Consider the following 17,615-nt stretch of genomic DNA (forward strand, 5'->3'; position numbering starts at 1 on the left):
ATAGTTACATTTTCCAATAAGATAACTAATTTCCTATTTAAAAAGACGAGTTTTCTAGAAAATGCGTGAATTTTCAATGAAATAATTAAATTTAAAAAAAAACGATTTTTCAACGAAATTGTTCAATGGCCTACCCAAAAGTCTAGTTTTTAACAAAATATATGAATTATTACCAAAACCAAAAGTTGAATTTTTAACTAAAAAAAAATTTAATAAAAAAAGATAAATTTTCAACAAACAATGGAATAGTCACATTTTCTGTTGAAAAAATGAAAAAATACATGAATTTTCAACTTTAAAAACGATTTTTTAACAAATTATATGAATTTTGAAGAAAATAATAAAAATTTGAACCGGAGAAATGAATTTTTAACTTAAAACGATCAATTTTCATTTAAAAATGGAATAGTTACATTTTCAGTTAAAAAATTAATTTTCTTTTGAAAAGCACGAATTTTCAACAAAATGTATGAATTTCCAATAAAATACTTTAATTTTAAATCCGAAACTCAACTTTTCAACAATATATATATTTTTTAAATAAAATAGCAGAATTCTATCAAGCATAAAAATTAATTTTTAAATAAAATACAAAATCTCGAACTATGTAGTGGATTTTTCGCCTAAAAAAAAGTTTTCCACAATAAATGGAATAGTTATTTTAAATGGAAAAATGCTGACTTTAGAGAATTTGATTTTTTAAATGTCATTGATCGTGAAAAATGTTTGCGAACCGGGAAATGACCGGGAATTTTTTTCTTTGATTAAAATGGCAACTCTGTATTTGGTAAAAGTTTATTTATTTTGTAAAAAATTCGTCTTGTTGGTATAAAAATAATCTTTTTAGTTCAAAATGTAACATTTAGTTGAAAATTCAACTGTTTTGTATTAAATTCGTCTTTTTTGATAAAAAATAAATTTCTGTAGGTAAAAAATGCAACTGTTTACTTGAAAATTAATCTTTCATAGTTAAGAATTCAAGGTCTTTTGTCGAAAATTTTTTTGTTTTTGTAAATTTATATGTTTTTTATTTTAATTAATTTTTCCTCAGGAATGTCATCTATTATATTTTTTGTTGGAAATTAATTTTTATAGGTTGAAAATTCAACTCTATAATTGAAAGTTGAACTACTTTCTCACAAGTTCATTTTGTTTTGGAAAATTGAAATATTTTGTAAAAAAATCGCTTATTTTTGTTAAAAAAATTTTTTTCTGAAAAATTTAAATAAATATCCACTGAATTTTAAGCATAAGAAGATAAAATAAATGTTGTTTAAATTATTATTTAAACTCATGGACTTTAGAGACAAATTCAAGAAATTATTAATATTTTTTTGTATAATTTAATTATTCTTTAATATAATAATTTAAAGAAAATTATTTAATTATCTTAATTTTTATTTAATTATTTATTCACTTAATGGAGAGGGATTTTTCCAGTATTTGAATAGACACCCTGTACTATTTATTTTTTATTTCTGGAATTTCATTAATCTTTTATGTCTTTATTAAATTATTGAATAAAAATATACTTAACAATTATAAATACGAAATATTCCGAAGATTGGCAGCATTTTTTACATACTATCTTACATATGTTTTTTAACTTTTCAAAATTCAATTTTTTAAATGAAAAATTTAGCTATTATCTCGGTTATTATTTAATATTAAAATAACTATTAAAAATTAAATAAATATAATATTAAAAATAGGGAATATTTTGAAGATTTACATACTTTTTTCACCTCAATTTTAATTTTTTTTAAAAGTTTTTTGATTTCCTATTTTTTCAAAGCGATTTAAATATTGTTTTTGTAGAGACAATAATTTTTTGTAGCTTTGGTGAAGTGCACGACAATTTCAACTGGATTGAATGTGCCTCGAAGAAAAATCCAGATTCGAATTATTATTTTAATGTGAGGTCTCATTGTCGCACGTGGCAGAGGCCGGTCCCCGAAAATGTCGAACTTCCTTTTTTTAATCCACATTCGGTACGTAATTACCATTTTATATTATAATTTTTAAAGTTGAATTTCGAATTTTAATAATAAATTTCATTTTTTATTTAGAAAACTGTAAGTTTACTTTAAAATTTTCGCAATTTTGTATATCGTGTTAAATAATTATTTAGTCTTGAAATATTTGAATTTTTCATTATTATTTAATAATTCATTATATAATAATTAACAATATTCTAATAAAAACGAATCTATGGAATCGTGTTTTATTTTTTTTAGATTTTAGAGGGTAATTTAATCGTTTTTAAATTCTCGACCTTCAAAATTTTTGAATTATATTTCAAAAATTGCATTTAAAATAATTTTTCGGTACCTTCAAGTTTAATTCAAATGTTATTAAATTTTTAACTTTTGGTTTTCAGATTTAAATGATTCAATTTTGAAATCTGTGAGATAAAGTTTTAAAAAGGACAATTTTTAATATTCCAATTTTAAAACTACAATTTAAAAAGTTAAGTTTGGAATTTTTAATTAAACTGCAGTTGAAAATTTAACTATTTTGTTTAAAATTCTTTTTTTTCTTTTTGAAAAATTATATTATTCAGTTGGAAATTTCAGCAATTAATTGAAAATTGATCTTTTTTTGGGAAAAAATGAATCTTTTGCGTCGAAAATTCATTTTTTCATAGAAGATTCATAATTTTAGTTGAAAATTGATTTCTTAACTGAAGATTTAACTCCTGTTTTTGTGGAAAATTTATCTTTGTTGATAGAAATGTGTTTTTTTTTTGTTTAAAATTCTTCTGTTTGGTTAGAAATTTAAGCATTTCATTGAAAATTTATTTTATTTGCTTGAAAATTTTTTTTTTTACTGGAAAATTTAACTGTTATATTTTTGGTTAAAAAATTTATTTGTTTGATTGCAAAATGAACTATGCTGAAAATTTAACAACTTAATTTTTGCTTTGTAATTAATTTTTTTTTAGCTCAAAATTCATATATTTGGTTGAAAATTGATTTTTTTGGTAGAAAATTGATTAATTTTAAATAAATAATTTAACTATTTTGTTAATAATTATTTTTTTTGAAAAAGATTCATCATTTTCACTAAAACTTTATTTTTTTTAGTTGAAAATTGAACTATTTTGTGGAAAAAATTTTTTGTAGATTGAAAATTATTTATTTTAACTGAAAATGTTACCGTTCCATTTTCTCCTATTTTTTAATTAATCTTTTTTTTTTTGTTAAAAATTTAACTTTTTTTTGAAACTTCGTAGTTTTTTGTTTATTTCAACTATTTTATATTGGAAATTAAATAATGTTTGGTAGACATACCAACTATTAAACTTTTCGTTGAAAATTATTATTTTTTTGTTTTATAATAAATTGTTATAGCTGAAAATTTAATTCTTTCATTTTTTGTTCACAATTGATCTTTTTGAGTTTAAAATTCATGTATTTTTGTATTAAAGTAATTTTTTTGTAGAAACTTCATATTTTCGGTAGAAAAATCAACTATTTAGTGAATAATTATTTATTTTTAAAAAATTGTTGTTAAAAAATTTTTTTTCAGTTCAAGATGTAACTATTTTATTTTTTATTGTAAACTTATATTTTCTAGATAAAAACTATGCTATTTGGTTGAGAATTCCTATGTTTTTTATAAGAAAATAAAAAATAAATTATGGAAATATCAAATATTACACTTTTTGTTCAAAATTCTTTTTTTTTTGTCAAAGATTCTTCAGTTTTCTTGAAAATGTAACTATTTTGTTGAAAATTACTGTTTTTTTCTTGAAAATTAAATTTTGGGACTGAAAATTTAATTCTTCAGGTTTTGGTTCAAAATTTATCATTTTGAATTAAAATTTTTGTATTTGTTTAAAAATTTGTCTTTTTTATCAGAAAATTTTACTATTTCATTAATAATTAATTTTTTATTAAAGATTGATAATTTCAGTTAAAATTTATATCCTTGAGTAAAAATTGAACTATTTTGTCGAAATTCGTTTTTTTTTGTAGTTTGAAAATAATTTTTCAAACTTTACCAAACAGTTGAAAATTTATGTTTGTTTTTTTTGTTAAAAATGCAATTATTTTCTTGATGATTTTTTTTTGTTTCATTCAACTATTTTTTTTATACAAAATAAAAAACTCTTTTTGTTGAAATTATCAAACTATGACAATTTTCGTTGAAAATAAATTTTTCGTATCAAATATCCATCAGTTCGGTTGAAAATTAAACTATTTTGTTGAAAATTCCTTTTTTTTATTTGATTCAAGATCAATCGTTGCAACTGAAAATTTCATTTTTCGAATTTTGCTTCAAAATGTGTAGTTTTTAGTTGAAAATTCTTGTATTTTGTTGAAAATTTGTCTTCTTTTGGTAGAAAATTCTACTATTTCGTTAATAATTAATTTTTTTTATTGAAGATTGTTAATTTTAGTTCAAAATTCATTCTTTTGATTAAAAATGTAATTATTTTGTGAAAAATTCGTTTTCTTTGTAGTTTGAAAATGAATTTTTCAAATCGTTGAAAATTAATCTTTTTTGTTTGTTAAAAATTCAACTTTTTTTTATTCAAAATTGAAATTTTTTGTTCGAAATATCAACTATTACACTTTTTGTTGGAAATTCATTTTTTTGTCAAAGATTTATCTACTTGGTGTAAAATGTAACAATTTTTTTAAAAATATCTTTTTTCGTTTGTTCAAAAATTAATTATTGTAACTGAAAGTTTAATTCACAAGTCATTTTTTCGGCTTAAAATTTATCATTTTAGTTGAATATTTATTTCTTTGTTTGAAAATTGAACTATTTTCTTGAAAATTCGCTTTTGTGTAGTTTGAAAATTCAATTTTCAAACTTTTTTTCAAACCGATGAAAATTTTTTTTTTCCTAAATTCAATTATTTTTTTAAAGTTCCTAGTTTTTGTAGTTTTTGGTGTAATTAAACTGTTTTGATTCAAAATATAAAATTTTTTGTGAGTAAATATCAATTATTTCGGTTTAATTGAAAATTATTTTTTTATCTCTTAAAAATGCATGAACTTGGTTGGAAATTTAACTATTTTCCTCAAAATTCTTTTTTTTTTAGTTCAAAATTAATTCTTGTATCTGAAAATGTAATTCTTTCAATTTATGTTCAGAACTGATCTTTTGAAGTTGAAAATTAATTTATTTTTGAAACATTTTAAATTAAACCATTTTTTTTAAATGTTAAAATTGGCCTGTTTCCAGCTGAGAAAGTTTTATAGTTAAACTTTTTGCATAAAAAAAATAATAAGTACAAATTTGTTTAAAAAATTATATTTTTGTGGTTTGAAAATTAATTTTGGAAACTGGAAATGTAAGTTTTTCATTTTTTGTTGAAAATTTAATTTTTTAAATTCAACAATTTGTTTGACAATTCGTAGTTTTTGATTTAATTGTTTCTTTATATCACTCAAAATCAAAAATCATAATAAAAACGACTGGATATCGGAATTTATTATTTCAATTTAAAACATTCTAAATTGAACCATTAAATTTTTTTATTAATTTTGCCCGTTTCCAGTCCGTTTCCAGAAAAAGCGTTTTTGTAATTTGAAAATTAATTGTTTGTTTTTCAAAAATCCACAATCTGGTTGAAAATTAGTAGTTTTTGGTTTAATTTAACTTTTACTTCATATCACTCAAAATTGAAAAATATAATGAATAAAGAAAATGTTAAAATTTTCCTGTTTTCAACAGCGAAAGATTTATAGTTAAATTATTTGCATTAGAAAAAAATTAAGGAAATTTTGGTTCAAAATGCATGTTTTTTTGGTAAAAATTAATTTTTGAAACTCAAAGTGTAACTGTTCCATCTTTTGTTGAATTTTTTGTTTGTTTGTTTATGGAGTCCTCAATTTTCTTGAAAATTTAATTATTTAATTGAAAATACCTTTTTTATTGTTTCAAAATTATTTTTTATAACTTCAAATTTAATTCTTCCAGTTTTGGTTCAAAATTTATCATTTTGAGTTGAAAATTCTTATATTTGGTTGATAATTTGTATTTTTTTTTTTTTTTGTAAAAAACATCTATTTTGTTAAAAAGTCATTTTTTCAAATTGAAGATTCATAATTTGAGCTCAAAATTAATTTTTTAATTAAAAATTAAACTATTTCGTGAAAAATTCGTTTTTCCTTTGAATTTTGAACATTCAGTTGTCAAAAATTTTGTCAAACCGATGAAAATTTATCTTTTTTTTGTTGTTAAAAATTCAACTTTTTCATTTTTAAATTCATAATTTTTTGTTTAAAATTGAACTATTTTGAAGCATTAAAAAAAATCAAGTATAATTTTGGTTGAAAATCGATGTTTTTGTAGTTTGAAAATTAATTTTTGAAACTGAAAATGTAACTTTACCATATTTTATATTAAATATTTAATTTTTGTTGTTTTTTATTTGGCTAAAAATTCATCAATTTTATTGAAAATTCCTTTTTTTATTGTTTCAAAATTATGTGTTGTAACTTCAAATTTAATTCTTCTGGTTTTGGTTCAAAATTGATCATTTTGAGTTGAAAATTCTTATATTTGGTTAAAAATTTGTATTTTTTTTTTTTTTTGTAAAAAACTACTATTTTGTTAAAAAGTCATTTTTTCAAATTGAAGATTCATAATTTGAGCTCAAAATTAATTTTTTAATTGAAAATTCAACTATTTCGTGAAAAATTCGTTTTTTCCCTTGAATTTTGAACATTCAGTTATCAAAAATTTTGTCAAACCGATGAAAATTTATCTTTTTTTTGTTGTTGTTAAAAATTCGACTTTTTCATTTTTAAAGTCATAATTTTTTGTTTAAAATTGAACTCTTTTGAGGCATTAAAAAAAATCAAGTATAATTTTGGCTGAAAATCGATGTTTTTGTAGTTTAAAAATTAATTTTTGATACTGAAAATGTAACTTTACCATATTTTATATTGAATTTTTAATTTTTGTTGTTTTTTTTTGGGTCAAGATTCATCAATTTTATTGAAAATTTAACTGTTTAGTTAAAAATTTCTTTTTTTATTTTTTCAGAAATATTTCCTGTAACTCAGAATTTAATTTTTTCAATTTTGGTTCCAAATTTATCATTTTGAGTTAAAAATTCTTTTATTTGGTTGAAAATTTGCCTTTTTCGGTAAAAAAAACTCTACTATTTTGTTAATAATTCATTTTCTTAGATTGAAGATTCATAATTTTAGTTAAAAATTTATTTTTTAATTGAAAATTTAACTATTTTGTGTGAAAATTCATTTTTTCGTAAAGTTTGAAAATTAAATTTTCAGATTGGAATTTTAATTTGAATAAATTTTTAGTAATTCTAAGTTTTCAGCTCCGAAAGTTCTATAATTAAATTGTTTGTGTTAAATAAAAATAAATAAATAACTACAATTTTGGTTCAAAATTTATATTTTTGTAGTTTGAAAATTAATTTATGAATCTAAAAATGTAACTGCTCCATTTTTGGTCGAAAATTTATTTATTTTTCTTAAAAATGGTTCAATTTTAAATATTTTTGAGTTGAAAATTAATGCACTTGTTTAAAAACATTTTATTTTCGATACAAAGTTCATTTTGTCGGTAGAAAAATCCACCGTTTGGTTAATAATTCTTTATTTTTGGGTTGAAGATTATTATTTTTAGTTAAAAATATATTTCTTCACTTGAAATTCAACTACTTTGTGATAAATAAATTATTTTATAGTTGAAAATTATTTTTTTTTATTTGATGATGTGACTTTTCCATTTTTTTTTAAATATATTTTTTTTTAGTTAAAAATTTAGCTATTTGTTTGGAAATTCGTATTTTTGGCTTAAATCAACTATTTCAAAAAATATAAAATGCAAATGTTTTTTGGTGAAAATATAAACTATTACACTTTCTTCTTTAAAAATCGTTTTTTTAGTCAAGAATTCCTCACTGGTTGAAAATTTAACTATTTTATTGAAAATTCCTGTTTTTGTTTCATTTAAAATTAATTGATGTAACTGAAAATTTAATTCTTGCAGTTTTGGTTCAAAATTTATAACTTTTAGTTAAAAATTCTTGTATTTATTTAATAATTTGTCTTTTTTGAAAACTTGTTTTATTCGGTAAAAAATTTTACTATTTTCATAATAATGTTTTTTTGTCATTGAAGATTTATAATTTTATTAAAAAATGCCTTTCTTTGATTGAAAATTAATTTATTTTGTAAAAAATCCGTCTTTTTTGTAGAGTGGAAATTATTTTTTCAAACTGGAAATGTAAATGTTCCATTTTTTGTTAAAAATGTATTTTTTCTTTTCGTTGTAAAGTAGATTGTTTTTTCAAAAATTCTTTTTTTTTTAAATTAATTCTTGTAACTAAAAATTTAATTCTTCAATTTAAATTTAGAAATTACGAAATTGAGATTTTGCAGCAACTATGTTATTTAAAAAGTGCACTTTTGAAAGTAATCCAACTTCATTTTACTGAAAATATAATACAAACAACTGTATATCCGAATTTATTATTTAAATTTGAAACATTTTAAATTGAACCAATACAGAAAATGTTAAATTTTTCCTGTTTCCAACTACGAAAGTTTTATAGTTAAATTGTTTGCATTAAAAAAAACTTCAGTACAATTTTGGTTACAAATATATGTTTTTGTAGTTTAAAAATCAATTTTTGAAATTTAAAATGTAACTTTTTCATTTTTGGTTGGAAATTTAATTTTTGTTGTTAAAAATTCAAAAATTTGGTTGAAAATTCGTAGTGTTTTGTTTAATTTCTGTTTTTTATTCAAAATTGAAATCTTTTTTTTTTGTGGAAATACCAACTATTAAACTTTTTGATGAAAAATCATTTTATTTTTTGCAGATTTATTGCTTTGGTTGAAAAATGAACTATTTTGTTGAAAAGTCTTTTTTTTTTTTTGTTAAAATTTATTGTAATTTAAAAGTGCAATTTTGAAAGGATTTCAACTTCATATCACTAAAAATTAATGAAATAATAAAAACAACTTTATAGTGGAATTTATTATTTAAATTTGAAACATTTTAAATCAAACGATTTTAAAAAATTGTTAAATTTTGCCCGTTTCCAGCTGCGAAAGTTTTATAGTTAAAATATTTTGCCAAAAAAACTTAAGTATAATTTTGGTTCAAAATTTATGTTTTTGTAGTTTAAAAATTAAATTTTGAAACTGAAAATGTAATTTTTTAAAATTTGTTGATAAAATTTTAATTTCTATTGTTAAAAATTCAACAATTTGGTGGAAAATTCATAGTTTCTTGTTTAATTTCACTCTTTTTTTATATCACTTAAATTACAAAAAAAAGAACAATTGTATAGCTGAATTTATTATTTAAATTTGAAATATTTTAAATTAAACCATTTTAAAAAATCGTTAAATTTAGCCCGCTTCCAGATGCGAAATTTTTATAGTTAAATGCTTTAAATTTAAAAAAAATTAAGTACAATTTTTGTTACAAATTTGTTTTTGTAGTTTGGAAATTAATCTTTGAAACTAAAAATGTAACTTTTCTATTTTTGTTAAAAATTTAACAATTTGGTTGAAAATTCGTAGTTTTTGGTTTAATTTAACTGTTTTGTATTTAAAACTGAAATCTTTTTTTCAGTGTGGAAATGTCAACTATTAAACTTTTTGTTGAAAATCCATTTTAAAAAATGGTTAAATTTTGCCCGTTTCCAGCTGCGAAAGTTTTATAGTTAAAACATTTTGCAAACAAAAATTTAAGTACAATTTTGGTTACAAATTTATGTTTTTGTAATTTAAAAATTAAATTTTTAAACTAAAAATTTCATTTTTACATTTTTTTATTGAAAATTTAATTTTTGTTGTTAAAATCTCAAAAATTTAATGGAAAATTCATAGTTTTTGGTTTAATTAAACCCTTTTCCTTATATCACAAAAAATAAAAAAATATAATAAAAACAACTGTATAACAAATTTTATTATTTGAATTTGAAACATTTTAAATTGAACCATTTGAAAAAATTGTTAAATTTTGTCCGTTTCCAGCTGCGAAAGTTTTATAGTTAAATTGTTTGCATTAACAAAAATTAGTACAATTATGGTTTAAAATTAATGTTTTTGTAGTTTTAACATTAATTGTCCAAACTCAAAATGTATCCTTTCCATTTTGTTTTGTTTGAAAATTTAATTTTTGTTGTTACTTTTCTGGTTAAATATTTATTATTATTTTTTTAATTTAACTACTTTGTTGAAAATTCCTTTTTTTAATTGTTTCAAAGTTATTTATTGTAACTTCAAATTTAATGTTTCTAGTCTTGGTTCAAAATTTATCATTATGAGTTGAAAATTCTTATATTTGGTTGAAATTTTGTCTTTTTTTTTGTAAAACACTTCAATATTTCGTTAATAATTCATTTTTTAGAATGAAGATTCATAATTTTAGTTAAAAATTGATTTTTCAATTAAAAATTGAACTGTTTTTTGTTTTTTTTAAATTTATTTTGAACATTCAATTGTCAACATTTTGGTCAAACCGATGAAAATGTATTTTTTGTTGTTGTTAAAAATTCAAAAATATGGTTCAAAAAAAGTAATTTTAGGTTTAAATCAACTGTTTTTCATTTAGTTAAACAAAAATTGTTGTAAGTATCAATTATCACACATTTTACAAAAATGATGTCAAGAATTCATCTTTTTTGTTTAAAATTTAACTATTTTGTTGAAAATTCCTTTTTTTCGTCCATATTTTGTTTAGGAAAGTAAGCTTTTTCAGTTGAAGATTCATAATTTTAGTTGAATATCAATTTCTTTGGTTGAAAATTGAACCATTTTGTGAAAAATGCAATTTTTCGTGAAGTTTGAAAATCCAGTTTTCAAACTGGAAATGTAATTTTAGTAAGTTTTTAGTAATTTTAAGTTTCCAGCTGCGAAAGTTTTATAGTTAAATTGTTTGCATTAAAATAAAAATGCAGTACAATTTTAAAGGTCTTTATTTAGAAACATAATTCTAAGCCTCTTTTGGAAATCCAATTTGTAATTTTCTCCCCGGAAGTAAATAGAAAAAATTGCGTTTAAAGGTTGCTCGTCAAACAAGTGACAATGAAAACGAGTCCTCCCCACCAGTTTCCGAACTTGACGATACTCCCGACCAAGACGAAGAAGAAATTGAGGAAATCGAAAAAAAGAATCGAGCCGAAAAGCGATTTTTCGAAACCGCCTCGAAACTTTTTTACCACGGATCGCGAAATTCTCGACGTACTCGAAAAATCCTCGAAAACACCCAAGAAGATTCCGAACGCTACGAAACTATTCCAATTTCCGATTTTCTCCAAGTTGAGTACCTATCCGAAGATTCCGCGAAACGTTTACGATCCCCAAGTTCATCATCCGAATCCGCTGATGAATCAAGCGCCGAATCCACCAAAGAATCATCCACTTCCAGCTGCCACTGCAGTTGTTGCGACATTAAAAACAATTCCGACAATAAATCGCGCATCTGCGGAAGTTCCACTTCCTATCAAAGTCTCTCCTCCACTTTTTCCGCGCCTCGACTCAAGCCAATTACTTTTTCCGATCTGATGACAGAGCCGCGGAATACAATGAGAAGGAAACGCAAAAAGTGCAAGATTGATCCTTCAGCTGACCGGAAACTGAGACTGACGCCTGATAAAATAATTTTCGATATGTATGGAATCAGGACGATCAGTTATGATCCTATTTTCGAGTATATCAATCCTACACTTCCGGTTGATGTTCAACCCGCTTGTTTGACAGACAGCAGCATCGGAAGTCCAGATCGGTCCGAAATTCCAAAAAACACCAACAGCTTCTTCGATCTTCCGCTTCAAATCCGGGATCCAGTTTTGAGCGAAGCGAGTTCCGGTTCTGAAAGAGAACTATTTGAAAAACCTGATAAATGTTTGAAAGAATCTCCCAAATGTATCTGGAGGCCCTGGGCCGAGGAGAAAAAATCCTATGATGAGATTCTGGGAGGAAAAGTACTTTGCATCAAACTTCAAAGAATTGATTTGGACAAGGATTATTTCCCCGCGAAGAATACGAAAGCTCCCGAAATCGAGAATTTGAGAAACAATAAGGCAAGTTTTGGCGAAAGTGATGAGTGGGAGGAAGAGTTTGCGGAAACGAATTCTGAAAGAGACAATCCGGAAGTGGAGGGTTATCGGAGACGTTTACGAACTTCAACAAATTCCAGAAGAAATGCTAAAATTTATCTTGAACCCGAGACGGAGGATGATGATTATGAAATTTATTTCCGATCTGTGAAAAAAGCTACGAATAGGAAAAGAAGTTCCAAAAATAAAGGACAGGAAGCTGAAGAAAAAGAGTCTGGAGTACGAAAAAGGGAAGATGTGGAAAGAAAAGATTCGGAAATTGATCGCAAAGCTTTGAAAAATTCCAAAAAGAGGAAGACTATGTTTATGTTAGGATTATTGTCAACTGATGAAGAACTTTCTGAAATAGAAAAAGGAATTGAAAGAGAAGAAAGAATTAAAAGAGATGCAGTTTCAACAGAAAATAAAAAAGGCAGTTTTCTTGAAACTAGTATGGAAAAGAGAGAGAGAGATTTGCAAAATTCTGAAGACCGGAAGACCATGTTTATGCTTGGATTTTTGTCATCAGAAGAACTTTCTGAATTAGAAGAAATTCAAGAATTTTCAGAAACAGAGGAAGAACAGTCTAAAATTGATAGAGATGAAACTTCCAGTCGAAATTTTGAAGAAGAAGAGACTGAAGATTCCAAAAATACTGGCGACGGAAGTTCGAGAGATGGAAGTGACGAAAATTCGACAGATGAGAGTGAAGAAAGTGATAACAAGTCTCGTTTCGGATGGGTAATTGTCAATTCTCAAACTAACAAAATGAAATTGAAGAAAGTTGTTGTTAATTCTAGTTCTTCAGAGAATGAGAAAATCATATCAATTTCTGATTCTGAAGAAGAAATTAAAGATGAAGAAGAAATTAAAGATAAGGGAGACCAAGAATCATTTAAAGTTCAAGAATTTAAAGCTACTGATAAAGAAATGAAAGATAAAATAAATTCAAAGCCGGACTTTGAAGAAGAGTTTAACGACAAACTGGAAGTTGAAGAAGAATCGGCTAAAGTTCAAGAAAATGAAATTTCTGAAGAAAAAATTGAAGATTTTAGGACCATTTCTCAAACTAATTTCGGTTCTCCATCCAACGAGAAAGCAAATGATTTTGAAAGAAAATTTGAAGATTTCATTTCCGTTTCTGAAAATAATTCTGGATTTGATGAAAAAAAGGCTCAAGAAGATGAAGTAACTGATGAAGAAATGGAAGATTTGAGGGTCGATTCTCTAACTAGTTCAGGGTCTTCAGAGAACGAGAAAATAAGCAATTCAGAGATTCTTTTTGTAGATGAGTTTGAAGAGAAAAAAGAAGTTCAAGAAACAGCTAATAAAGTACGAGAAAATGAATTTTTTGATGAAAAAATTGAAGAATTTAGGGCCGGTTCTTCGGAGAATGAGAAAACAAATAATTTAAGGAAAGATTTTAAAGAAGAAGAAGCTAATATAGCTCGGGAAAATAAATTTGTTAAAGAAGAAATTAATTTGATTTCCGTTTCTGAAAATAATTCTGGTTCTCCAGAGAAAGAAAGAAATAATTCGCAAACGGATTTTGAAAAAGAGAGCCCAGAAGTTCGAGAAAATGAATTTCCTGAAGAAATAACTGAAGATTTTAGGATCCTTTCTGTAACTAATTCTGGTTCTCCATCCAACGATAAAACAAATGATTTTGAAGAAAAATATAAACCAGGACAAGAAAATGAATTTTTTGAAAGAACAATTGAAGACTTAATTTCCGTTTCTGCTAATAATCTTGGAATTTCTGAAAAAGAGAAACCAGGGGCTCCAGAAGGTGATAATAAAGTTGGAGAAAATGAAATTTCTGAAGAAAAAATTGAAGAGTTTAGGATCCTTTCTCAAACCGATTCTGGTTCTCCATCCACCGAGAAAACGAATGATTTTGAAGATAAAGATAAACTAGGAGCTAATAAAAATCGAGAAAATGAATTTTCAGAAAATTCGGCATCTCTAGAGAAACAGGAAATAAGTCATTCACAAATAGATTTCGAAAAAGATTCACCGGAAGTTCAAGAATCAGATGAAGAAATGGAAGATTTGAGGGTTGAATCTCAAACAAATTCTGAATCTTCAGAGAACGAAAAAATAAATTTACAAATGGATTTTGAAGAAGAGTTCAAGGAACAACCGGAAGAACGAAAAACATTTATTGAAGTTGAAGAAAGTGAATTTTTTGAAGAAAAAATTGCAGATTTGAGTGCCGTTTCTCAAAATAATGTTCGTTCTTCAGTAAATGAGGGAATAAATGATATTGGAGAAGATAAAAAGAAATCAGAAGCTCATCAAGATTTGGTTTTCGTTTCAGAAAATAATTCTTGTTCTCCAGAAAATAATTCACAAATGGATATCGAAAAAGAGAAATCAGAAACCCAAAAATCAGTTGATGAAGATGAAGTTACTGATGAAGAAATGGAAGATTTGAGGGTCGATTCTCAAACTAGTTCAGGGTCTTCAGAGAGCGAGAAAATAAATAATTCAGAGATGGATTTTGTAGAAGAGTTTAAAGAGAAAAAGGAAGTTCAAGCAACAGCTAATAAAGTTCGAGAAAATGAATTTTTTGAAGAAAAAATTGAAGAATTTAGTGTCAGTTCTCCAGAGAATGAGAAAACAAATAATTTAAGGAAAGATTCGGAAGAAGCTAATATAGCTCGGGAAAATGAATTTTCTAAAGAAGAAATTAATTTGATTTCCGTTTCTGAAAATAATTCTGGTTCTCCAGAGAAAGAAAGAAATAATCCGCAAAAGGATTTTGAAAAAGAGAGACCAGAAGTTCGAGAAAATGAATTTTCTGAAGCAGAGAAACCAGAAGCTGCAAAGAATGAATTGGCCAAAGAAAAAAATGATTTGATTTCCGTTTCCGAAAATACTTTTGGATCTGCAGAGAAAGAAAGAGATAATTCAAAAGTAGATTTTGAAAAAGAGAAACAAATCCAAAAATTGGTTAAAGAAAATGAACTGACTGCTGAAGAAATAAACGAAAAAATGAATTTAACAGTGGATATTGAAGAAGACCTCAAAGATAAACCAGAAGCCCAAGAAGCTATTAAAGTTCAAGAAAATAAACTTGCTGATTCAAAAATTGAAGATTTGATTTCCTTTTTACAAAATAAGTATAGATCTTCAGAGAATGAGAAATTAAATAATTCAAAAATGAATTTTAAAGAAGAGTTAAAAGATAAAACAGAAGCTAATAAAGCTCGAGATAATGAATTTACTGAAGAAAAAATTGAAGATTTGATGAAAGATTCAGACACTGAGATTCTTTCTGAAGAATTAACGTCAACTGGAAATTCTCTTGAATCCTTAAATTATATATCAACTCCATGCGAATTCAAATTGAGAGAGAAGGCTAATTCCTCTGAAAGTTTGACTTCCTGTCTCTCAACTGAAATTTATTTCTCAGATTTAGAGGAGAAAAAAGAAGAAAAAGAAATGCAGAATCGAGAAAAGCCGATGGAACTCGTCGAAGGAGAAGAAATGTTGCCAAATGAACAATATGAACTTGAGGAAGCAGAAATTTCAATGGACATTGATGAAGATCTTTTCCTAATGGATCTGGATGAGTTGCCACTAATTGAAAAGAATCCTTTTGATAAAAAAATTAAAAGTCCAGAAGAAAATTATGTTTTCGGAATAAAAAATCCGGAAAAGAATGAATCGGAATTGCCGGGGATTGAAGAGGGAAGTGCACCAGTATTGCTACTGATTGAAAGTGAAAATGAAGAAGAATCGCCACCAGCAACCGGAAGTGAACGATTATCAGGAAATTTCAAGGAGGATAAAAATATGGAAGTGGATGAATTGTCAGAAACTGATAGCTGTTCTACAATTCTGGGATCGAAATCAACATCGAAAGATGATGAGTCAACGGATGTTGATGAAGCACGAATTTTGTCGGAAACGGAAACGGTAGTTGGCGAGGGTGCATTGGAAGGATGGTCATCGAATGGATCCAATCACGATTCGGACACTACTGAAATTATTTCTGATTTAGATTACGATTAAAAGACAATAATTTACTTAAAACATCGAGTAATTTTAAGTATTCTATCAGTATTTTTGTTACAGAGTATTTCAGAATTTATTCCATTTTTCTATCGTTAAATATGATATTGTATCATATGATAGAATAAAAGATGGTTGCTTAAAAAGTAACCATCAGTGTTTTTTAAAGAGTATTTTTTTATTAATTCCAGTCTATACCTAGTTTTGAATTATCTTGAATTTTTTTAAATATTTCAGGGTGTTTATAAAGGTTCCGAGAAATTTTTAATAGATTCCAATCATTTTTAGGAATTTTTCAGATTTTAGGGTGTTTTAAAAACTTCTAAGGCATTTTCAGGAGCTTTTGATTTGAAGTATTTTAGGGAATTTTAAAAGATTCTAAGGATTTTTGAAAAATTAATTTCATTAATTTAAAGTGATTTTAAAGCTTTTGAAATATTATAGGATACAGTTTTTTTCGAGAATTTCTGAAGATATGGAAATATTTGACAGAAGGTATGAAGTTTTAAAATATTTTATGTTATTTTATAAGATTTCCGAGGATTTCAAAACCCTCAATGTATTTTAATATACCAGACTATTGTGTGTGTGCGCACGCGCGCGCTCACTTTTATACTCATTTTTATCATTTACTCAATTTTGTAATAAGAATTTCTTTTTTTAAATTTTCTGAACACTTATATTCGTGTTCATATATTACGTAACGTTATTTTAAACCCTTTTACCTTCCCACACCTTAACTGCAGTTACCTAACATTTTTTTGTATTATTTTTAAAAACTTAATAGACGTTTTGTAAATAAAAATATATTTTTAGGATGAAGTGCGATATAGAAATACCTTAAACAATATTTTGACGTAACACAACAATGCTCTTTTGATATTTTTTTAGTTACACACATTTTAAAATTATTTACAAGGAAAAAAGTATCAGCAGTTTTTTTATAATTATATGAATTTCATAATTTTCATGAGACAATTAGAAAAGATTTTCAAATATTTCAGATATGTCAAAAAAATAATGTAGAAGATTTAAAAATATACATTTTATTTTACAGGATTGTACAAATTATTAGAAAAATTTTAGCCTTATCAAAAGATATTTAGGGTTTTTATAATTTCAAAAAAAAATGATAAATATTCCATAAGTCTTCGGAAATGCTTCCAAGGTTTCAAATATTTTAAATCTATGCAAATATTTTTGAATTCCTAAAAATATTTTTAAATGAATCCAATTTTTCTTGAAATTTTGAAAAATAATTTAAAATGTAAAAAATTAAGCTCAAAATCTTCAGAACTTTCTTACAAATTTGAAGAAAATTATAAAAGATTTTTGAATATTTCAGATTCGTTAACAAAAAATCTAGATTAAAAAAATCATATTTTACGGGATTTTACAAAATAATAGGAAAAGTTCGAACCTTTTTAATATATATATATATATATATGTATGTATGTATATATATAATTAAAAATTTGTCATAAGGACAACCGCAGGATTTCGCCGGGAGCGGGTGCTAATCTGAAAAATTGCACCCGCTTCCAGC

General features: G+C 24.5%; 2 protein-coding genes across 3 annotated transcripts in view; one reads left to right on the forward strand and one right to left on the reverse strand.

Annotated features, from left to right (window-relative positions):
• Positions 1-16,235, forward strand: part of LOC117172992 (biorientation of chromosomes in cell division protein 1-like 1) — a 20,135-nt gene extending 3,900 nt beyond the window's left edge. Inside the window, exons 2-3 of the mRNA XM_033361332.1 lie at positions 1,838-1,991; positions 11,015-16,235. Of these exons, the coding sequence (XP_033217223.1) occupies positions 1,838-1,991; positions 11,015-16,069 (5,209 nt within the window). The 3' untranslated portion in view covers positions 16,070-16,235. The remainder of the gene's footprint in view (positions 1-1,837; positions 1,992-11,014) is intronic.
• LOC117172993 overlaps positions 1-17,615 on the reverse strand; it is a 75,410-nt gene that overhangs the window by 37,396 nt on the left and 20,399 nt on the right. The window lies entirely within an intron of this gene.

The sequence above is a fragment of the Belonocnema kinseyi genome, chromosome 5 (genome assembly GCF_010883055.1).
Source record: "Belonocnema kinseyi isolate 2016_QV_RU_SX_M_011 chromosome 5, B_treatae_v1, whole genome shotgun sequence".
NCBI classification, from domain to species: domain Eukaryota; kingdom Metazoa; phylum Arthropoda; class Insecta; order Hymenoptera; family Cynipidae; genus Belonocnema; species Belonocnema kinseyi.